Source organism: Myotis myotis, unplaced genomic scaffold (genome assembly GCF_014108235.1).
Source record: "Myotis myotis isolate mMyoMyo1 unplaced genomic scaffold, mMyoMyo1.p scaffold_m19_p_14, whole genome shotgun sequence".
NCBI classification, from domain to species: Eukaryota; Metazoa; Chordata; class Mammalia; order Chiroptera; family Vespertilionidae; genus Myotis; species Myotis myotis.
The window spans coordinates 6,028,509-6,052,638 of record NW_023416318.1 but is presented as its reverse complement, the minus strand read 5'-3'; the positions used below and the strand labels follow the sequence as shown (position 1 = coordinate 6,052,638).

Genomic DNA, 24,130 nt, shown 5'->3' with positions numbered 1-24,130 from the left:
TAACATCCTCTAAGGGAAATTGAGTTTCTTCTGAAGAACATGTCCCTAAAGAGAGGGACATCCTCTTTCATCTTGGCTCACAGACAATATCAAGATACTTCCTAGGAAATAAGTTTGAATGACTTCTCATGTACCGAATGAGTAGATGATCCACTGCTCAACTGATCTGCTCTATAAATCACAACCACATAAATTTTAGCCTGGAAAAAAATAACAGTATACGTACAACTAGCTACTTATCTTGACCATAAAAATACATCAACACCTAATCATAGAATATATATTTTGGGGTTACTTTCTGACTTCTACTTGCTGGTATTATATTGTTTAAGATAAAGTATTTGGGAAATGTATACCAAAGCAACTGAGTGAGAAGTCTTGTCTTGTAGAATTATTTAAGAATTAAAGTGTGTCTACAAAAAATAATAACATAAATGTAGCACACTGTGTATGCTTCCTTTATAGCAATGGCTAACCAGGGGAAATTCAGGTCTCTTTTAGATTCTTCAATTCCTCTGGGAATAAATAACTTGCTTTTGATCATATTTTTTCAAATATTCACCTCACTAAGCTCTTGCTTTTTTTAGGCTGCACAGTAATCAAAGCCCTATCTAATATTAATTGAGTGATTATGACAAATGAAATACTTCAGAACAATGCCCACAATAGAATTCACAGACTTACTACTCTCATCTGTAAACTGAGTGAATTGAGCAAAATGATGCCCGACTTGTTTTTGTTTTCGGCTCTTGGTTTCCTTTCATTGATTTTCTGGAGATCAAGTAATTGCTTTGTTCTCAGCATTCTCATCTCTATGCTCTCCCTTTTCTAAATTCCTTGTGATTTCTTAATAGTAGAGGTGGCCTTCCAGCCAAGAGTCAGATGATCAATTCACCAACAAGTTCTGGCTACTAAAATAAGAGGAAGAGTTTATTTGTTGAAGTGATTTCTCTGTCTCTTTCTTTTCCTTGAACTGAACTGCTATTTCTGAAAGTAAAGTCTATAATATATCTATATATATCTATATATCTATATATCTATATATCTATATATGTGTATATATATATATATATACATATATATATATATATATATATTAATAAAAGGGTAATATGCTAATTAGACCGGATAGACCAGACATCTTCTGGGCATCCTTCTGGACAAAGCCACAGCTGCTGCAAGGGCTGAGGACAGCAGACAGCTGTGGTGGCTGCAAGGGCCGAGGAAGGCCAGCAACCACAGCGGCTGGCAGTGGCAGCAGCAGCAGCGGGGTGATGGGGGCGGCGCCTTCCCCTGAATGGCCTGGTCGGCTCCTGCAGAGGGAGGCCAGACTGCGGCTTAGGGGGGCCAGGCCCAAGCTGTCAGTAGGACATCCCCTGAGGGCTCCCAGACTGTGAGAGGGGGCAGGCTGAGCTGATGGACCCCCCCAGTTCACGAATTTTCGTGCACCAGGCCTTTAGTATCTATCTAATAATAGGATAATATGAGATTGGTTGGGATGCCGTCATGTAACCATCAAACACCGGGGAACTGAGGCTTCATGGTGTCTGCCTGGAGCAGGGAACCTCAGGCTGGCATCAGGCTGGGGGACCTCTGGCTGTACCTCCCACCTGGCGGGGCTTGACAAGGGACCTGAGGCCATGCCCCCTGCCCCGGCACCAGGCTGGGGGATCTGAGGCTGCGCCGGGAGACCTGAGGCTGCACCCCCTGCCCAGTGGGGCTTGACGGGGAACCTGAGGCTGCACCCCCCAACCTGGCACCGGGCTTGGGGACCTGAAGCTGTGCCCCCCGCCCGGAGGGGCTTGATGGGGTGGGGCTGGCCGGGTCTGGGTCTCGCCTAATGGGGCTGGCTGGGTCTGGGTCTCCTACAATTTCTAAGCATGTGGGGGTGGGCAGGGACTTGACTTTGGGTCCTAAGGCGTGCCCCAGACTCTGACAGGAGGGTGATTTTCATATACATTTTACTAATTTTCTTTTATATCTGACACTTCTATTATAGAGAAAGGCAAATAACAATATTAAAATATTTCCTCTAATTAATTTCCTTTTAATATGCATGAATTTTTGTGCTGGGCCACTAGTATATACACATATATCTATATATCTATATATCTATGTATCTATATGTCTCTCTCTCTCTCTCTTTCTCTCTCTCTCTCTCTCTCTCTCTCTCTCTCTCTATATATATATATATATATATATATATATATATATATATATATACACACACACACACATATATACATACGTATATATATAACTAGAGGCCCGGTGCACAAAAATTTGTGCACTCGGGGGAGTCCCTCAGCCCGACCTATGCCCTCTTGCAGTCTGGGACCCCTTGGAGGATGTCCACCTGCTGGTTTAGGCCCGCTCCCTAGGGGATCGGGCCCAAGCTGGCAGTCAGACATTCCTCTGGCAGCACAGCAGCCCTCGGGGGATGTCCACTTGCCAGCAGGGAGCAGGCCTAAGCTGCAGTTGGACATCCTTAGCGCTGCTGAGGAGGCGGGAGAGGCTCCCACCACCACCGCTGTACTGACAGCCATCAGCCTGGCTTGTGGCTGAGCAGAGCTCCCCCTGTGGGAGCACACTGACCACCAGGGTGCAGTTCCTGCATTGAGTGTCTGCCCCCTGGTGGTCAGTGTGTGTCATAGTGACCAGTCATTCCCAGTGGTTCTGCTGTTAGGGTCAGTTTGCCTATTACCCTTTTATTATATAGAATTCTGTGTGATGAGTACAAAAGACCCTAATCCAGACCTACCTGAACAGAAGCACTGTAAGATGTGGAAATTTGCCTTCTAGGAGGCACTAGGTGGTTCTTAGGCATGATAAAATCTGATGATTGCTGTCCTAGAATTCAGAGCTTCTGAAATTAAAATGTGCATACAAATTATCTAGGAATCTTGTGTAAAATGCAGATTCTCTTTTAGTAGGTCTAGAGTGGAGCCTGGGAGTCTATATTTCTAACAAGCCCCAGGTGACAATGATGTCTCCAGAACTCACTTTTGACTGACTGCTATATGGGTGATTTTAGACCAATGATACCATTGCTGGCTCTGGGCAGATGTGACAGAGCTGCCAAGACAAAGTTCCCCGTTGCCCTCACTACTGTTTATTGCTTTGGAAAAAATACATATTCTATGCCTATTGTTGTCCTGGAAGCAGAGCACTGATCAAGTAGAAGAGTCATGGTCAGATAAGTTTTCTTATAATAACACACATTGCAAGAAAAATAAAAGAATTAAATTGTATCAGACACTGTCTTACTACTTTTGTGCCAGAATGACATTTACTGATGAGCAGCCTACACCAGCCTGTGTCTCACAGGTTTATATTCAGATCACACCATCCACATAGGAAAACAAAGTGCCTATCCTCTGGCTATTGCTGAGGTCTTTCATTGGCCAAGGTTCATAGGGACCATCATTATGAACCCCTGGCCCAGTCCCTTGACCACTTATACTCTTATCTATGAGCTCTATGACTTCTCTTTTTTGATGAGAGGGAGACACATTGAAGAAATATTTGAAGTGGAGTTAGAAAGAAGTCAAGTATCCTTTTAAGCTGAGGTTGAGGAGCCTACAGAGGGGGATTTTCAAGATTAGAAGAGGAGTTGGCACAGCCAGTGAAACCCAGTTCTGGAGGAGGTGATCAGAAGATTAGTTAAAGGGGTAGTGGTATCAGAATGCCTTTCCTGGCATAGGAGGGAGCAAGATACAAATGGGTACAGAGAAAAGTAAGTTTGATGGTAGATAATGTCCTTTTGTGGCTATAAGCGTTTGGAGAAGGAAGTTTATTACTAAGAGAATTAGCTAGGAGATATTTCTAGGAGGAAGGATAATTGAGTCAATGGCACTAAATGTGGGAGAGTGTTATAAGATCAAACTAATTTGATCTTGACAACTTATTAAGTACCTTAGTGAGATATCAGTTTAAGAAGGCTCTGCTATAGGAGGTGTGGGGGGTAAAAGCAAAATTTAGTGGGTTGAGAAATGAATGGAAAAAGAAAATGGACTTTATTTTATTTTATTTTTTTTTATTGCTTAAAGTATTACAAAGGGTATTACATATGTGTCCATTTTATCCCCCCACCCTAGACAGTCCCCTAGCCTCCCCTATCCCCCAATGTCTTATGTCCACTGGTTATGCTTCTATGCATGCATACAAGTCCTTTAGTTGATCTCTTACCCCCCTACCTCCTGCCCCGCAACCCTCCCCAGCCTTCCTGCTGCAGTTTGACATTCTGTTTGAGGCAGCTCTGCCTCTGTATCTATTATTGTTCAAAAGTTTATAATGGTCTCTATTATCCATGAATGAGTGAGATCATGTGGTATTTTTCCTTCATTGACTGGCTTATTTCACTTAGCATAATGCTCTCCAGTTCCATCCATGACGTTGCAAATGGTAAGAGTTCCTTCCTTTTTAGAGCAGCATAGTATTCCATCGTGTAGATGTACCACAGTTTTCTAATCCATTCATCTACTGATGGGCACTTAGGCTGTTTCCAGATCTTAGCTATGGTGAATTGTGCTGCTATGAACATAGGGGTGCATATATCCTTTCTGATTGGTGTTTCTGGTTTCTTGGGATATATTCCTAGAAGTGGGATCACAGGGTCAAATGGGAGTTCCATTTTCAGTTTTTTAAGGAAACTCCATACTGTCTTCCATAGTGGCTGCACCAGTCTGCATTCCCACCAGCAGTGCACAAGTGTTCCTTTTTCTCCACATCCTCTCCAGCACTTGTCGTTTGTTGATTTGTTGATGATAGCCAGTCTGACAGGTGTGAGATGGTACCTCATTGTTGTTTTGATTTGCATCTCTCGGATGATTAGTGACTTTGAGCATGTTTTCATATGTCTCTTGGCTTTCTGAATGTCCTCTTTTGAAAGGTGTCTATTTAGGTCCTTTGCCCATTTTTTGATTGGATTGTTTATCTTCCTTTTGTTAAGTTGTATGAGTTCCCTATAAATTTTGGAGATTAGGCCCTTATCAGATATGACATTGGCAAATATGTTTTCCCACACAGTGGGTTTTCTCGTTGTTTTGTTGATGGTTTCTTTTGCTGTGCAGAAGCTTTTTATTTTGATGTAGTCCCATTTGTTCATTTTCTCTTTCGTTTCAAGTGCCCTAGGAGCTGTATCAGTGAAGAAATTGCTTCGGCATATGTCTGAGATTTTGTTGCCTTTGGATTCTTCTAGAATTTTTATGGTTTCCTGTCGTACATTTAAGTCCTTTATCCATTTTGAGTTTATTTTTGTGTATGGTGTAAGTTGGTGGTCTAGTTTCATTTTCTTGCATATATCTGTCCAATTTTCCCAGCACCATTTATTGAAGAGACTATCTTGGCTCCATTGTATGTTCTTGCCTCCTTTGTCAAATATTAATTGAGCATATTGGTTCGGGCCGATTTCTGTGCTCTCTATTCTATTCCATTGATCTATATGCCTGTTCTTGTGCCAGTACCAGGCAGTTTTGAGAACAGTGGCTTTGTAATACATCTTGATATCTGGTATTGAGATCCCACCTACTTTGGTCTTTTTCAGGATTGCTGCAGCTATTCGAGGTCTTTTTTTATTCCAGATGAATTTGGAGAGTTCGTTCTAGATCTCTGAAGTATGCCGTTGGTATTTTAATGGGAAGTGCGTTGAATTTATAGATTGCTTTGGGTAGTATGGACATTTTAATGATGTTGATTCTACCAATCCATGAACACGGTATGTTCTTCCATCTGTTTATGTCTTCCTCTATATCTTTTTTCAACGTCCTGTAGTTTTCTGAGTAGAGGTCTTTTACCTCTTTAGTTAAGTTTATTCCTAGGTAGCTTAATTTTTTTGGTGCGATGGTAAACGGGATTGTTTTTATAATCTCTCTTTCTGAAAGTTCACTATTGGTGTATAGAAATGCCTCGGATTTCTTGGGGTTAATTTTGTATCCTGCTACATTGCCAAATTCATTATTAAGTCCAGTAGCTTTTTGATGGAGTCTCTAGGGTTTTGTATGTATAATATCATGTCGTCTGCAAATAAGGACAGTTTTACTTCCTCTTTTCCAATTTGGATGCCTTTTATTTCTTCTTCTTGCCGAATTGCAATGGCTAACACTTCCAGTACTATGTTGAACAGGAGTGGTGAAAGGGGTCATCCCTGTCTTGTTCCTGTTCTTAGGGGAAATGGTGCTAGTTTTTGTCCATTGAGTATGATGTTGGCTGTGGGCCTGTCATATATGGCTTTTATTATGTTGAGGTATGATCCTTCTACTCCCACCTTGCTGAGAGCTTTTATCAAAAATGGGTGTTGAATTTTGTCAAATGCTTTTTCTGCATCAATTGATATGACCATGTGGTTTTTTTCTTTCAATTTGTTTATGTGATGTATCACGTTTATTGATTTGCGGATATTGTACCATCCTTGCATCCCTGGGATAAATTCTACTTGGTCATGGTGTATGATCTTTCTGGTGTACTGCTGGATCCGATTTGCTAAGATTTTGTTGAGGATTTTGGCATCTATGTTCATGAGGGATATTGGCCTGTAATTCTCTTTCATTGTGTTGTCTTTACCTGGTTTTGGTATTAGGGTGATGCTGGCTTCATAGAATGAGCTTGGAAGTGTTCCTTCCTCTTGAATTTTTTGTAGTAGTCTGAGGAGGATAGGTTTCAGTTCTTCCTTGAATGTTTGGTAAAACTCCCCTGTGAAGCCGTCTGGTCCTGGGCTTTTGTTTGCTGGAAGCTTTTTGATGACTGCTTCAATTTCTTCCATAGTTATTGGCCTGTTGAGATTTTTAGATTCTTCCTGATTGAGTTTTGCAATGTTGTATTTTTCTAGGAATTTGTCCATTTCCTCCAGGTTGTCTAGTTTGTTGGAGTAGAGCTGTCCATAGTATTTTTTAACAATCATTTGTATTTCTGTGGGGTCTGTTGTTATTTCGCCTCTATCGTTTCTGATTTTGTTTATTTGGGTCCTCTCTCTTTGCTTCTTGGTGAGTCTGGCTCGAGGTTTGTCAATCTTGTTTATCCTTTCAAAGAACCAGCTCTTGGTTTCATTGATTTTCTGTATTGTTTTTTTGGTCTCTATGTCATTTATTTCTGCTCTAATCTTTATTATCTCCTTCCTTCTGCTCACTCTGGGGTTTTCTTGTTGCTCTCTTTCTAATTCTTTGAGTTGTAGAGTTAGATGATTTACTACCATTTTTTCTTGTTTGTTGAGATAGGCCTGTAGAGCTATAAACTTCCCTCTCAGGACTGCTTTCATTGTGTCCCATAGGTTTTGGATTGTTGTGTTTTCATTGTCATTAGTTTCCAGGATGTTTTTAATTTCTTCTTTGATTTCATTGGTAACCCAATCAATATTTAATAGCATGCTATTCAGCTTCCAGGTGTTTGGGTATTTTGGGTTGTTTTTATTGTAGTTTATTTCTAATATTATGCCGTCGTGGTCTGCGAAGACGCTTTTTATGATTTCAATTTTCTTGAATTTGGGGATACTTTGCTTGTGACCCAATATATGGTCTATTTTGGAATATGTCCTATGAGCATTTGAGTAGAATGTATATTCCCTGGCTTTCGGGTGAAGTGTTCTGAAGATGTCTATTAAGTCCATCTGATCTAGTGAGTCATTTAGGATTGCTGTATCTTTGCTGATTATTTGTCTAGAGGACTTATCCAGTGCTGTCAGTGGTGTATTAAAGTCCCCTACTATGATTGTATTGTTGTCGATGTCTCCTTTGATATCTTCCAGGAGTTTTTTTATGAATTTGGGTGCTCCTGCATTGGGTGCATATATGTTTACCAGGGTTATATCTTCTTGTTGTATTGATCCCTTTAGTATTATGAAGTGGCCTTCCTTATCTCTTGTTATGGCCTTCACTTTGAGGTCTATTTTGTCCAATATAAGTATTGCTACCCCAGCTTTCTTTTCCTTTCCATTTGCCTGAAAGATATTTTTCCATCCTTTCACTTTCAGTCTGTGTGAGTCCCTTCTAATGAGGTGGGTTTCTTGTAGACAGCAGATGTATGGGTCATGTTTTTTTATCCATTCAGCCACTCGATGTCTTTTGTTTGGAGCATTTAGTCCGTTTACGTTTAAAGTTATTATTGAAAGGTACTTGTTTGTAGGCATTTCTGTTTTTGTGTGGCTGTTTTCTTTCTGAGCTTTTTATTTCTTATTTTTATACCAGTCCCTTTAGCATTCCTTGCATTGCTGGCTTGGTGGTGATAAACTCCCTTAGCCTTTTTTTGTCTGTGAAGCTTCTTATTTCCCCTTCAAGTTTGAATGATGGCCTTGCTGGATAGAGTATTCTTGGATTTAGTCCTTTGCTTTGCATCACTTTGTAAATTTCCGTCCATTCTTTTCTGGCCTGATGTGTTTCTGTTGAGAAATCATTTGACAATCTAATGGGAGATCCCTTGTATGTAACTTTCTGTCTCTCTCTTGCAGCCTGTAAGATTCTCTCTTTGTCCTGAACATTTGCCATGGTAATTATGATGTGTCTTGGTGTGGGTCTTTTTGGGTTCACCTTGTTTGGGACTCTCTGGGCTTGTGTGACTTTTTTCTTCCCCACCTCAGGGAAGTTTTCTGATATTATTTCTTCTAATAGGTTTTCTAATGCTTGTTCATCCTTCTGTTGTTCTGGTACCCCTATTATTCGTATGTTGTTTCGTTTCATGTTGTCCCAAAGCTCCCTTAGGCTCTCCTCCTGTCTTTTCATTTTTTTCTCCAATTGCAGTACGTTTTGGGTGTGTTTTGCTTCCTTGTCTTCTAAATCACTAATTCGGTCCTCCGCTTCTCCTAGTCTACTGTTGATACTTTCAATGGAGTTTTTCATTGCAGCTATATCACTCTTCATTTCTTCTTGGGTCTTACTTAAGTTGTTGATTTTTTCATCTGTTTCTTCTAGCTTCTTCCATATGTTATCGATTTTTTCATCTGTTTCTTCTTGCTTCTTGTGAGGTTGTCGATTTTTTCCTCCATCCGGTTTATGCACTCTAGGACCCTTATTCTGAATTCTTTTTCTGTCATGTTGCATGCCTCTGTATTACTTAGCTGCTTTTCTGGAGAGTCCTCCTTCTGTTTCCTTTGGGGGTTTCTTTGTCTACCCATGTTTGATCTCACTGACATATCTAGACGTTGAGTCGTTCAGTGGCTGCTCCCTTGGTGGCAGTGACTTCTTGGTCTGCGGTTGCTCTTCGGGCGGTTGCGGTAGCAGCTGCTCTTCAGTTGGCAGCAACTCCTCTGGTGGGTGCTGTTCACAGCTGTGGTGGCTCTTCTGGCTGGTGGGGCAAGGTTTCACGTACAGCTGCTGTTCCTCAGCAGAGGGTGTGGTGCTCAGGAGGTTGCTGTTGCTTGGATCTGCTGTGTTGATTTAAAGGCACAAAATACAACACAACAAGGCACCACGTACCAGGCACTATACACAAATATATTCACGATATTAATAACCCCAAATAAAGGTGACCACCTGAATTAAGAGAATTAGGGGATAAGGAAGAAGGAAGAGAAAAAGAGAAAAGAGAAAAAAGAAAAGAAAATTAGGGACCAAAAAAAGGAGTGCAAAAATGAAATTGGGAAAAAGGAGGGGGGAAAGTAAAAGCGAGAAAAGAAAGGAAAAGAAAAAAAAAGAGCGAAAAGAGAGAATGAAGGGGAAGAGACTTTTTTATATGAGGAGAATACTCCTATAGAACAGCCATTAATCCCAACAAATTCCAGCAACAGCTCCCTGGAGATGAATGCAAACTAGAAACAACCAATAATATAACGATGAAAATAGAATGGAGAACACTAATCCCAAAATAAAATAAAGAGAAAATAAAATGGCACTTTAAAAAAAAATGGTAAAATGGTAAAATGGTAGCAGTAATAATACTGGTTAAAAATAAGAAGGTAGTAATTAAAAGGGTAAAATCAGGTGATGGAAAAAAGAAGAAAAAAAAAAAAGAAGAAGAGGAAAAGAAAAAAAAAAGAAAAAAAAAGAAAAAAATTGGTTTCTTAGTTAAAAGGTGAAAAAAGAAAAAAAAATATTGCAGTAGTGAAGGTCCTTCGGTTCTTCTATTCTTCAGTGTGGCTCGCCTTAGACCTGCCAGGTATTCAGGAGAGTGTTGAGTTTCCCTGCGATACACTGTTCCTCTGTGTTGTAAACCACAGTCCTTATTTTAAAGCAAGCCGCATTTGTTTCCCAGACTGCCTTATTTTGTGTTTAGCAAAGAGTCAGTTTGTGGGTCAGCCTCTGGGTGGCAGTGTTCTGGGGTTGGCCTCTGAGGCTACAGGGCCTCTCTGTCCAGTGGAAGTTCACTGCCCAGAGCTGGCTGCGTAAGAGTTACCAGTGCTGTGTCAGAAAATGGACTTTAATAAAGGCTTTTCTTTAAAAAAAAATTGGCAGTGACTAATAAAATCTAAAATCCTTAGCTTGGATAGTACCAAATCCTACATATACTATATTTTTTCAGAGAATTTCAAAGTTTTGTTCTACCACATCTATCTAGCCTTACTTCCTATAGCTTTCATATACAGCCTTCTTTTCAAGTAGGACTGGTCTTCTTACTGGCTTGGAAAACATCATGTCCATTTCAACGTTATTACCCATTGTCTCTTTTGCTGGAACTTCTTCCTTCCTTTCTTTTTGTCCTACTGCACAAAAGGTGTGCTCCCAAATTGTTAGAGTGGAAAGGAGTGTGTGTGGCTCTTGAATGACTCAGGCCTTGGGTGAAAGTTGGTGTGGGGATTAGAAAGAGAGCCTGCTTGTGAAAGGAAGAGGCATATAGCATCCAAGCAGGAATTTCAACAGGATAGCAATACGTTAAAAGGCTACTAACAAATTGAGATAAACACTTAAAAATCTTTACGTACCATCTACCTAAGACCTAGTGTTAGTCTGAATGTCTAACCTTACACAAAGATGCCTGTAACCTTTAGAGGTCATTGGTATGGCTCTTTATTATTTAAATTGTTTTCTATATTTCTCCTTAAATTTCTTTGATAATTTTCTGCATAGAATATTCTATATTTTGTGTTATGTTTATCTCTGATAATATCAATGGATGGTTATTGTGAATATGATGTTGAAAACTAGATTTTTCATTGGTTACTGCCGATCTATTAGATTTTTCTTGTTTATCTAGTAGTTAGCCACCTCATTCTTCTTTTTATAGTAGTTCAAATTGTTTAACTTTTAATACTTTTATATCTTCTTGCTAGAATCATATTCTCTATAAGTAATGACATTATATAGTGCCTGCCTTTGTAATATTTATGTATTCTTTCTCTTTGTTACATATAAAAAGTCCTCTTTTATTCAAGGAGTATATGTTCCAAACCCCCAATGGATAGTACCAAACCCTATATAGACATGTTTTTTCCTTTGCAGACATACCTGTGATAAAGTTGAATATAAATTAGTCACAATAAGAGATTAATGTCTATAGCTATAATAAAATAGAATAATGCATGTGAATGTGCATTGAGTAAAATAAGGATTACTTGAACACAAGCACTGCCATATCATTGATCTGATAAACCCAGAGGGCTACTCAGTAACCAGAGGGTGGGGAGCATATACGGTGTGGATACGCTGGACGGAGGGATGGTTCACATCCCTGCAGCACAGAACAGGGCAGCTGGGATTTCATCATGCTACTAGAAAGTCATTCATTTAACCTGATGAATTGTTTATTTCTGGAATTTCCCATTTACTATTTTTGGACTTGTTGACCGTGGATAACTGAAACCATGGAAAGCAAAACCTCCGATGGGGGAGGCAGGGTTACTGCAAGTTGTTGACTTTGTCTTCCAACGAAACACTGATAAGCAATGAGGAGAGTCCACAGGTATTTCTTTATCCTAAACCAGTGGTTCTCAACCTGTGGGTCGCGACTCCTTTGGCGGTCGAACCACCCTTTCAAAGGAATCACCTAAGACCATCCTGCATATCAGATATTTACATTATGATTCATAACAGTAGCAACATTACAGTTATGAAGTAGCAACGAAAATAATTTTATGATTGAGTCACAACATGAGGAACTGTATTTAAAGGGCCAGAAGGTTGAGAACCACTGTCCTAAACTGATTAGGGCAAGAACACTTATGGAGCCCCATCATTTCCCTTTATTTCCCTTTCATACATCATATTCTTCCATCCATGAGTAAATGAAAGCTTTTACTAGAAGAAGATTGAATTGATTTGTTTCATTTGAAAGTAATCACATTTTTCTGAGCAACTGCCTGTTAATGTTTTATGTTTGTTTATTTTTCCATGTAACTGACATTGTACATCGACTTGTGATTATGTGCATTACCTAAACAGTGCTTAGTACAGTAATGTAACATGAGGTTACAGAATTGAATTCCGTTTGCCTTTACAAAAATGAACTCACGGTACAGTCACTAAGTATTTTCGTAGATTTGCTATCAGCTTCTACTCCTTAAAACAGTCAGCATGCCTACAGTTAACAACTCCCTCCCCAATTTATATTTTTTCTAGTTTGAGAAGACTAAAAACGTAGATCCCCAAACTTCTTAGGATTATGTATAAAATGAGCATAAATCAGTTATCAGTGAGAATGGGAATATTTCCTAATGCACAGTATGATGAATGTAGACAACAGCTGTATACTGTAATTATGGAATGTGGTAGAGGTGCTCAACATCACTACAGCAGCAACTGTATTACAATACATAAATATTTCAAATTCACCCATTGTACATCTTAAATTTAGACAATGTTGTATGTCAAATATATTCAATTAAAAGAAAACTATTTAAAAACTCTATTTAAGAAAAGAGTGTTGAGCTGTTTGCTGTGCTTCCTCAGAGGGTGTATGTTTCCAGGTGTTGGCAGTTTGGGTAGTTGAAGCTCTTGGAAGAGTGCTGTGTGCCTGTGCTAGAGTAAACCCTCACTGCTGAGAACAGTCTTGCACCCCAGAAAAGCGACTTTTCCACAGGCTGCCTTTCTTCTGATGGTTTCCTCTTTATGGGTGGGACTGAAAAGTCTATAAAGTGTTACTTACTGACTGCATATGCATTTGACAGCTCACTACCATTATCTGACACTCTTATTCGCAGTGACCTTACAGTTCTCTTTGTGTGTGTAGTAATTGTACTTAAATGTCCTTATAGAGTCCTTCAATTCACTGCATCTAATTAGCAATCAAAAGCTGACTACGAAGACTCCAGACTCTGTATCAACCACTTCTTAAGTATTGGTTCTACCTGTATTCATCATCTTAGTTCACATTTATTCACTATGTTTCTTCCTCTGATGTGATCTCATGCCCCATAAATTGACTGGACATTAATTGTGATTTTGGCTAATAATTACTTGGCTTGCTCTTGGATTTGGAGTAACCGCAGAAACTACAACATTTAGAACTTTTCTATGGACTAGCTTTTTTGATAACCTCCAATAAAATCTGTCTGCTAAGCAGGACAAATATCAAGGAAAATAAACCACATGCTTATAAAACTGATAAAAAATGCAGGGGGAATGATGACGAGCAACTCTTGCTGAATAGAATGAGGAACCATTGCATTCACTTTCCTCCCAAACTTCTCCATGGGAGAGAATAAAGGTCCGGAATTCTACAGGAGATAACTTGATTAAAAGATATTAAAAGCTTTGTTAGCAGATTAAATAGCTCTAGATGTAGTACTGAAAGAAGTCTGGCGGTTGAAATATGTTTCCAGATTATGGTTCTTAGAAGAGGAGTGATAATGCAAATCTGATTTCAATTCTGACAGTTTTAGCTGGTTAACCAAATGTTTAGATGGAATCATTCAATCCCCTCAGATTAAATTAACCATTTTGTTTGCAAAAGATGAGATTAGCAATAGAAACAATCTTCAGACAGATCTCAGAGGGGAGGGAGAAGGTAGGAACTGGAAGAGATTAGCCAAAGAACATACTAGTACATGATTATATGTGTAGCCCATGGACACAGACAACAATGCGGTGAAGGCTTGGGGGTTGGGGAGGCTGGGTGGAACGGGCGAAGGTGGGGGGATTGGGGGACATCTTTAATACTGTCAACAATAAAAAAAGGAAAAGAGATGATCTTCAGAAGTCCTTGATAGGTGACACATAAGTGCTGGTATTGATGGCCCAGTGTTTATTAACTGCTCATTCACCTCTGCCCTGCCTTTCCGCCCAGGCCTGGGTACGGGTTCTCCCAAGTCAGTGATCAGAGGCAATTCCAGGTTTTGTTTTATTTTCTTTCCTCCCTGAAGCTGGTTACTCCAACAAAAATGCTATTTGCCAATCTGTGAAAGCACAACCTCCAGGGAACTGGAAACTTTGAGAACTTTGAGCTACTGGCAAATCTCTTCCTACTTAACTCACATGGTCTCATTTTTCTGCTTGAAATAAAGGACTGTTTATTTATGTGTTAATCCATATAATTCCACATTTTTCCTTCAGTTGAAGCTGTGGAATATGCATTCGCAATCTAATCATCAGAGGATATTTTAGAGTGATGAGGTGATGTTATTTCTAGACAGTTTTGCAGAGGCCTCTTTCAGCTTTTCTTTTGTATTTAAGGTGACGACCCTTGTGAACACCAGCAACAAAGGCCCATCAGGTAAAAAGAAAGGGAGGTCAAAGAAAGCCCACGTCCTGGCTGCCTCTGTAGAGCAAGCCACTCAGAACTTCCTGGAAAAGGGGGAACAGATCGCTAAGGAGAGTCAGGACCTCAAAGAAGAACTGATCGCTGCTGTGGAAGATGTGCGCAAGCAAGGTAGGCAGGAGAATACTGTTCAAGAGGGGTGTGCGTGAATGTGTAAACCACGGAGTGTTCTCTGGAATCATTGCATATTTGTTCAAAGGAGTCATCTTATTTCCCCCCTCTCTATCTCACTTGTCTTTTTAAACATTTGATAGAATTAGCTCCATAGACAAATGGAGGTGTTTTTGCTGTGGCAGAACAGCACAGGTACACTCCAAAGCTGCTGTGGCTTCAAAGTCTTCAGTTGTTTTCTCTCAATAGATGAAAACAAACTCTGTGTCAGCTCAGTCTTTTTTTTTTAATATTTTTTTATTGATTTCAGAGAGGAAGGGAAAGAGAGAGAGAGATAAAAACCTCAGTAATGAGAGAGAATCACTGATGGGCCACCTCCTGCATTCTCCACACCGGGGACCAAGCCTGCAACTGGGGTGTGTGTCCAGACCAGGAATTGAACCTTGACCTCCTGGTTCATCTCTCAACTACTGAGCCAAGCCTCTGAGCTCTGCTCAGTCTTTAGGGAGAAAAGGATAAGGAGACCTCATGCTAATAGAGTCAACAAACGCCAGTATTATAAGGAGGAAAGGAATAAAGTCCTGTAATAAATTATTGTTGCTTGTATGACTCCAAAATTGCTATTTTCAGGTCACAGCTTTCCTCAAAAATGTAGCTAATTGGTTATCGATGGATTGATCAATTACATAGCTAACTAGTTAGCTAAAATGCTATTTATTCACCATGTTAAAAAGTTTTTAGGTGTTATAAGATACACAAAATAAACTGTATGGCTTACCTGTTTTTAAGTGTCCACTTCAGTAGTGTAAATTATAGTCCCATCGTTGAGTAACCAATCCCCAGAACTTTTTCATCTTGCAGCACTGAAACTCTATTCCTATTAAGCAAAACTCTCCCTGGCTCTCTCCCCCTAACTCCCGGCAACCACTGGTCCCTAGGCTACTTTCTCAAAGCATTTATCTATGTGGCATCTTTAGTTGAGAATTCTAAGGCATCCAGAAATCACCTCCCTAGCTTGGCCTCCCTCCTGCATTGTTTACCGTGGTGAATGCCACACCTATGTACCCAGTGGCACATTGCAGAAATCTTGGTGTTATACTTGTCATTTCTCCCTCTTTCCAAATACAATTAGTTATGAAGTCTCATAGATTTTAACTACTAAATACCTCTTAAATGGATCAATTCCTGTTTTAGTTCATCAAAAGGACTATGTTTCAGCTGCCTTGGGGCCTTTATACATGCTGTTTCCTTTCACACAGTTGAAGGCGACTCTTTCTGCATATCTCAGCTCAGAGTACACCTTCCCAGGGAACCCTTTCCGGCATGGCTCTTTACATGGTCAATTTCCGCAGGATAGTTTAATAATTGTGGGCTAACTTTACTGATAACTTTCTTCTTTGCCAAAGTATAGATTAGTAAATATAGAGACCATACCATGTGTCTTTTACTGGTCAGTGGTTTGCAATGCTTAATAATCATAAAACTTCAATAAATATTTGTTGAATGAATGAAGGTATAGATGAATGAAAGTTATTTTCCCTTCCTTCTTATAAACCTACCAATTTTAAAATTCAGAACTGTATATTTCATCCCTCGAAATACTAACCCTCCTTCCAAACCAACAATGACCTTCTCTGCATGTGGCCACCTTATTTCCCCTAGAAGTTAATTTCATTTATATTACACTAATGTAAATGTTATTTTAATTTGAAATGTTAAAATTTGCATATTTTATCCAGGGCAGATGGAGTATATTTGTGCATATGTTTTTCAGCAATGTGTAACCTTACAAGTTTTCAAGAGCTATTCAAAACTGGTATTCCTTCTGAATTACAGATGGATACCTGTTTGTTTTAATGAATCTGTAGCCTTCATAATGTTTTTTCTTTCTTTTTTGGAGGGAGGGGGTGTTGTGTATGGACTGACATAATAAATTGCACACATTTGAAGTGTATAGTTTGATAAGTTTTGACACATTTGTACACAGTGAAACCATCCCACGCTCAAGAGAGTGGACTTTCACCCTTGCTGGCATGGCTCAGTGGTTGGAGTTTCAGACTGCGCACCAGAGGGTCACAGGTTAGATTCCAGTCAAGGGCATGTACCTGCGTTGCAGATTCATTCCCTGGCCCCCAGTTGAGCATATGCAGGAACATGTGTAGGAGGCAACCAATAGATTTGTCTTTTCATATTGATGTTACTTTCTCTCTCTCTCTCTCTCTCTCTCTCTCTCTCTCTCTCTCTCTCTCTCTCTCTCTCTCTCCTCCCTGCTTCCCCTTCCCTTTCACTCCCTCTAAAAATCAATGGGAAAAAATTATAATTTAGTGACTAACTTGTACTCCATATGGCAATAGTGCTCCCCATATTAATGAGTAATCCGGGCTCTCAGGGTGATGGAGAGCTGAATCAGCATCCACTAGTCTCCCAGAAAGAGGTTGCATAGCTCAGTGTGGCGTAAAGTTGATAGTAGTTGTAAGTGATCCTAGAAACCTACAACTGAATAGTTGTGCAGCCAGTGAACCATCCGTAGAAAAGCTCCTAAATAGGAATGCAAAGGGAATTATTCCATTCAGGTCTTAATGTCGAAATGCTGGGCCAAGGAAAGCTTGGGATAGGGAATGCCAAAACCTTTTTAATATTTACCAGCAAGATATCTCTGGGTTGAAAACGCACTCTGAATTATGGATTAAACTAGAGGTTCTCAGACTTTAGTGCATATTAGACTCACCTGGGAAGTGTTTCAACTGCTTCCTGTCCAGGTCTCAACCTTTATCATTTAGGTCAGAAACTCTGGGGTGGGACCCAGCCATCAAGGTTTTAAAAGATCTCTAGGTTACTCCATTTTACAGGAAATTTAAGAAGAAATGGACTAATCCACTCCCTGCCTATCAGCCTCACTTGGATGACTTATCAATCCATGTTGGTCAACTAGTATTTCACATTAGGAAATTGATAGCAGGTAGTCATTGTATAAGGTTTGTGTGCTTGTAGGCTACCTAGGAACAAACAAGTATTTATGTAGGATACTTATGTAGAAGAAACAACTTGATATTCTGTATTAAGATGATATTCTGTAATGCTAGATGTTGTCTTATGATGCCTAATATTCTGTGGGCACTCAGAGAACATGTGTTACCTATATACTAGGGAGCCAAGTCTATAGCGAAATTTAAAATTCAAGTTGTTGGAAAAGAAAGACATACAGCTGGAATTAGCACAAAGAAAGCAATGTTTAATCTGAACACTGATTAAAAATTTGTGAAGGATAGTGGGGTATGCATTTCAGGTTTAAGCAACCTGATTTTTAAATTAAAGAGATAAGAATGACATTGATAATTGGGGAATGGCTAGAGAAGCCCTGATTTAGTGAGAAGTTTCATATTCAAACATGGTTATTAATATGGTAAGATGATTGAAGGGACCAGGTTGGAAAAAGTTCAGGAACAAGAATAAGAAAGAAGGAAGGAAGGAAGGAAGGAAGGAAGGAAGGAAGGAAGGAAGGAAGGAAGGAAGGAAGTTAGCTGGTTGGCTTCCATCCATTAAAGTAATATTTTAGAAAGGTTAATTTGGCAACGTCATTGAAACTTGGCCAATTCAGAGAAAGGTTGGACTCAGACATTGTTTGGGTGTTATTTTAATATTGCAGAGAGAAAAACAGAACAAGATACTTCGAAGATCTAGGATTAGGGTAGTGGCAATGGGAACAGAAATAAGAAACTCGATATTGCAGGCACTGCAGAAAGGAATAAAAGAAGTGCCACTTGTTGAAGGGAAGAGGCTAGTCAACCTTTATTGTGTGATTTTGGCCCTGGACAACTTAATTGGGGTATTTTAAGAGGTGACAGGGGTGGGAAGAGAGGATCAGCTTGATTTTAAACATTGATGAATGAGGGGAACTGCCTAGCAGATGGTTAAAGCTAGGGGATAGAACTTTGGGGAAACAGAAATTTGGAAGTCTCTGTAGTTGATAAATGAAGCTTTCAGAGACAGCTTTCTTTGAGTGCTTGCCAATAAAGAGAGAGAGAAGAATAGAGGGATGTGGCTTTTGTTTTTGGAGGAAAGGCCAAAAAAGATGAGAAGGTAGAATAGAAATTAATTAGATAGGGAAGACATAGCCTGGAATGTGACCAGAGAGCCAAGCGTACCAAGTGCTGAAATTGAAGGGAATATGTGTAAAGGAGACGGTGATCGACTCTAGAATGTATTGTAATTATGTTAAATTCCTCTGAGAGCTTGGGGGATGAATAATGAGAAAACGCCTTGGATTTTGCTAGGAAAGTGTCATTAATTATATTTAAAAGGTACATTTTCAGAAAGCTGCAGAGACAATAGCTACATAGAAAGAAGGTAGATGCTGAAAGAACAGAGTAGATAGTGACAGATAGGATGCACACAGTAAAAGGTACCGTACCCTTCTTTGGTTATCACTGCGCTATATACTGCAAGTATTTCTGTTGCCCCTGCAGGCGGTGGGATTCAAATGAGGAACCGCGTGTTATAATTATTTTGTGTATCACTGAAGCCTGGTTCAATGGCTGGCATAGTGAGCAGCACTCAATACATGACTCAGAAGATTGTCACAGATGGGAGGAGAGAAATAGAAGAATAATAAGTGAACAGTAAGGACAAGCAAAGCATATGATTGTTTGCTTGCTTGCTTGCTTACTTACTTATTTTGTTAACTCAAATCAGAACTATCAGAGCATAGATCAAGGGAGGGAACCACTGCAGAGAGCAGTTGTAGATACAGCGGGAGAAAGCTCAGGTGGGTGGCATGAGGTGATGTAGGCAGATGGGACATATTTTATCTAGAAAACTGGTAGGGAGGAAAGATTACCCAACGGTGGGTTTATAGAAAACACGATAACCACAGCAGATTGGATGGACTTTTCTCAATTATTTTGAACAAAACAGGAGGTCATTTTAATGGACCAAGGAATATCTGATATTTGACCACTATTGCATTTTTTTATGTTTTCTTGTCTGGTATTGGCATCTGTGTGTGTGTGTGTGTCTCACATATATTTCTAAAGCACTTTATTTATTGAATACTACTGACTGTTATGCCTTCCTTGGGTGCAGCTAAAAAAAAGGCAGTTTATAACAGGCTTTATTGTCCAAGAATTTTTTATTTAATTGGTTTATTTGGTGTGTAACAGCGTCTGCCAGCAATGGGATGCTCACATACTGTCTTTATGAATCTTCTGAGATTAGAAGTGGATCCAAAAGCTGTCCTTTGAAAGACAGGCACTGTTCTTCGTGTTTATCCAATTAGCGGATTCATTTAATGATGTAACAGGATGCAATAGCATTTGGTTTTATGCCATCTCATTCTTATGGCCCCACGTGCTATTTCTGAAGCAATGGAACAGTTGCTGGGGTTTCCTATCTTCAGTCACCAACCTTCTCTGATTGCCCGCTCTCCATCTGGTACACAGTGTTTAATTGTTTAGTCATAATAGTGTTTCATCAAAACAGTTAAGACATGGCCCCGCTACCGAGATGTGCCAGTCCAGGATGTAGACAGGAAGGTACATGGGCCTAACCCTCCTTTCAGAGGAATCTCCTGGAGCAAAGTGACAAGGAAGGACAGATAAATGAGGTAGCTTCTTGGTGGAACCATTTCCTCAATCAAAGATCTGGTCAAACCATTCACTGCTCATTTAGACTTTTCTTTGTTTTGATACAATCTCACAATGGAGTGAAATAGTGATATCAGCTAGTTCTATTATTGTTATCTCTTTACGCAATCACTATTTATTGAGTAACTGAGGACCAGTGGGCAGAGACAGACACAACAGGACTGAGAATAAATAGAGGGAGAGAGAAGTGTTCTCACATCTCTGATAAGAGATTAAACCTTTGCCTCCTGATGACCTGGTGGCCTCCTCCCTCCCTGCCCACTTTAGTGGTGGGAGGTGGTGTTGGTGGAATGAGCTGCTCCAACAGGAACTCCAGTCAGTGTCAGTTGTGTGAACTCCCCAGCTGAGATCTGATCAGAGGCCATGCCCTGTCCAAGAAGCTTCTACTGGCACAGTCCCGCATCCCTCTTAGAGTGGGAGGAGGAGGAGGAGGGGAGAGCCCTCTCTCCTGCAGCACTTCCCCCAGGGGAAAGCCTCTCTAAGGAGGAGCGGTGAGGGTGCTGAAAGGATTCTCCACCTCCTCTGCTTGTCCTGTTTCTCAAGTATCCCCTACATTATTCCACTCTTCCCATCCTGAATGCTTGCCTCTCCTGGAGATACTGGACATCCTTTTCTGTGCTGTGCTGTGGACTGACTGTCCTTGTACGGGTGATATGTAACTGTGATTTGAGGTGGAATCCTACTGGTCGTGGGGTGAGGTTTCACCCCTCTTTGGTGAGCAGGTCTCCACTGAAGGGGCGCACGTTAAGGGAAGGAGAACATTCTAGGACAGAAAAGGAGGACTTGGGAGGCAATCCTAGGTTACAGAGGGAAAGAGAACTCGTATTTCTTTATGGGTCTCCCTTCTTTGAGCCTGGACTTTGCTGAGTCTAGACCAGGGGTGGGCAAACTTTTTGACTTGAGGGCCACAATGGGTTCTTAAACTGGACCGGAGGGCCAGAACAAAAGCGTGGATGGAGTGTTTGTGTGAACTAACATAAATTCAAAGTAAACATCATTACATAAAAGGGTACGGTCTTTTTTTTCAATAGTTTTATTCATTTCAAACGGGCCGGATCCGGCCCACAGGCCGTAGTTTGCCCACAGCTGGTCTAGACCCATTCGTTTTTAATAATATTTTAAGTAATTTAATAAAGTGCACATTTATTAGTTCAAGCAAGGACAGACCTTAAAGTTAGACTGGCGAGTGTTTCAGAGTACAGCTGAGCCATGGACCTGGTGATGCCTCGCTCTGTCCACATGCTCCTGCTCACTGTCCCTCCCATGGTTCCTCCTGCCCTTCTTATAGAGGCTTTTTTCTGAGCATTTCTCAGAGAAGTTTGCAAACTGTCTGGTTCAGAAACACCTGGGTGAGGATGGGAGACGACCATAAAAATTCAAATTTCTGTGTTTAGCCTAAACCTGGATTCAGTATGGCACGGTAACACTGGAATCTTTATTTCTAGAGAGTACCCCAAATAAATCTTATGCCTCCCAAGATTGAGAATCACTAATAATCTGAGTTAATTTATATCTTTAGATTTATCATCTTTAGTTTGTCTTTTTTCCATTGGAGATGATTTTAACATCTGCAGTACTTTTAACTGTTGTATGTTTGACTAAATAAAATATATTTGTATGCCAAAGTTTGAACTAGTTGAGGGCCCAGGAATACCATATGTCAGTGATTTTCAACCTTCTTCATCTACAGCACACCAAAAAATTCTATTACATTTTTTGCCGATCTGACAAAAAGAAATAGGTATAGTTTTGACTCGTTCACACTGGATGGCTATTGTTGTGTTGGATATTGTCATTTTTTTTATTTGACAATCCAAGGGACAAGAGGTCAGTGCTCCTGACTAAAGACTCATGTATTGCCTGTTTTAACAATTCTTGCAGCACAAAGGTTGGAAGTCGCTGCCCTATGTCAACCTGGAGCCCTTTGTGTGGCCCTTGTTGCAACATGTTGGGAGATTATGGCAGATTATTCTTTCATCTGACCCCCTCTCTTTAGTCTTTAAGCAAGAATCACAATAGCTCCCATTTATTGGTGGCCACTTCATTTGTAAGACATTTTGCATATATTCTCTCAACATTCTGTTAGTCATTTGAAGAATTATTATCCATATTTAACATAAAACATTATTGATGCTGAAAATGTTTATGTGTATTAATTGGGTCATTCATTATCTATTTATTGAGTATTTACTGTGCACAAGCACTATTTTGGGTGCCGGGAATATAGAATAAAGAAAACAGACACTCCCTAACTATAGGACTACTGTATTTTGAGTTGAGACAGGCAATTCATAAGTAAAAAATTAAGCAGAGTGCTGATTTCAAGCTATAGAAGTGTGACTTAAAAGTGGGATGACCTCCCTGGCTGGGTTGCTCAGTTGGTTGGAGCATTGTCTCCAAAAGAAAGAAAAGAGGTATGGGTTCCATTCCCAGTGAAGACACATATCTAGATTGTGGGTTCCATCCCTTTTTAGGGAACGTTCAGGGGGCAGCCTATCAGTGTTTCTCTCTCACATTGATATTTCTCTCTCCCCCTCTCTCTCAAATCAATAAATATATCCTCAGGTGAGTATTCAAAAAATGGTATGACCAAAGGCATGATACGTGAAAGAATAAATTGATGTAGAGCCTAATATTAATTTAAAAAAAAATATTCTGTGGAAGAGTACAGACAAGACATAGGCTTGGTGAAAATATTTCTGGTGAAAATTGCTTGTCTATAAAGAACTCTTAAAAAATCAACAATAATGAAAGGAACAAACAATTCACATATGGGCAAATACCTGGACAGACCTGTTTCCAAAGAAGATATACAGATGGCCAATAAGGATATGAGAAAAAGTTCAACATCATTTATCATTATGGAAATGGAAATTAAACAATGATATTTCACTATATAACTCCTAAAATCAATAAAATTCCTCATATTGACAATACCAAATGTTAGCAAGGATGTGGAATGACAGAAATCCTCCTTCATTCAAATATAAAATGATACATCTGTTTTGAAAGACAGTTTGGCCCTCTTTAAATAAAACTAAACACTGAATTATCATATAATCCAGTAAACTTCATCCTATGTATTTATTTATTTTATTTTATTTTTTTAAAATATATTTTATTGATTTTTTACAGAGAGGAAGGGAGAGAGATAGAGAGTTAGAAACATCGATGAGAGAGAAACATCGATCAGCCGCCTTCTGCACATCTCCTATTGGGGATGTGCCCGCAACCAAGGTACATGCCCTTGACCAGAATCAAACCTGGGACCTTTCAGTCCGCAGGCCGACGCTCTATCCATTGAGCCAAACCGGTTTCGGCATCCTATGTATTTATTGATGTCTACACAAAATTACCTAAACCCATCCCATTTATAAAATAAACTTTTTATTTTAGAATAATTTTAGATTTATAGAAAATTTGCAAAGATAGCACAGAAAGTTCTCAGTGTAGTCTATTATTAATACCTGACATTACTAATGTACACCTGACACAATTAATGTTCCAATATTAACACATTGTTAATAGAGGCAAGCATAATAGTAAAAAAAAAACAACTTTCTGTGATGTGTTCAGTAAAAATGACAGAACAAATACTGCAGATGCTGAACTATTCTTATTCTTCAACTGACTTGCAAAGAGTGGTAGATCGTACTTCTGTATGAATCCAATGAGAACTCTGTTTTAGAAGATTGCCAACTCAGGACCGTTTCCTTTGAAGTTCTTTATTGAGGTCCAGAGTTGTCAGCCTAAGTGAAACCATT

General features: G+C 39.7%; 1 protein-coding gene across 2 annotated transcripts in view; it reads left to right on the top strand.

Annotated features, from left to right (window-relative positions):
- CTNNA2 (catenin alpha 2) overlaps positions 1-24,130 on the top strand; it is a 1,123,259-nt gene that overhangs the window by 220,440 nt on the left and 878,689 nt on the right. For both annotated transcript variants that reach the window (XM_036333987.1, XM_036333986.1), the window contains exon 3: positions 14,529-14,724. In XM_036333987.1, the coding sequence (XP_036189880.1) occupies positions 14,529-14,724 (196 nt within the window). The remainder of the gene's footprint in view (positions 1-14,528; positions 14,725-24,130) is intronic.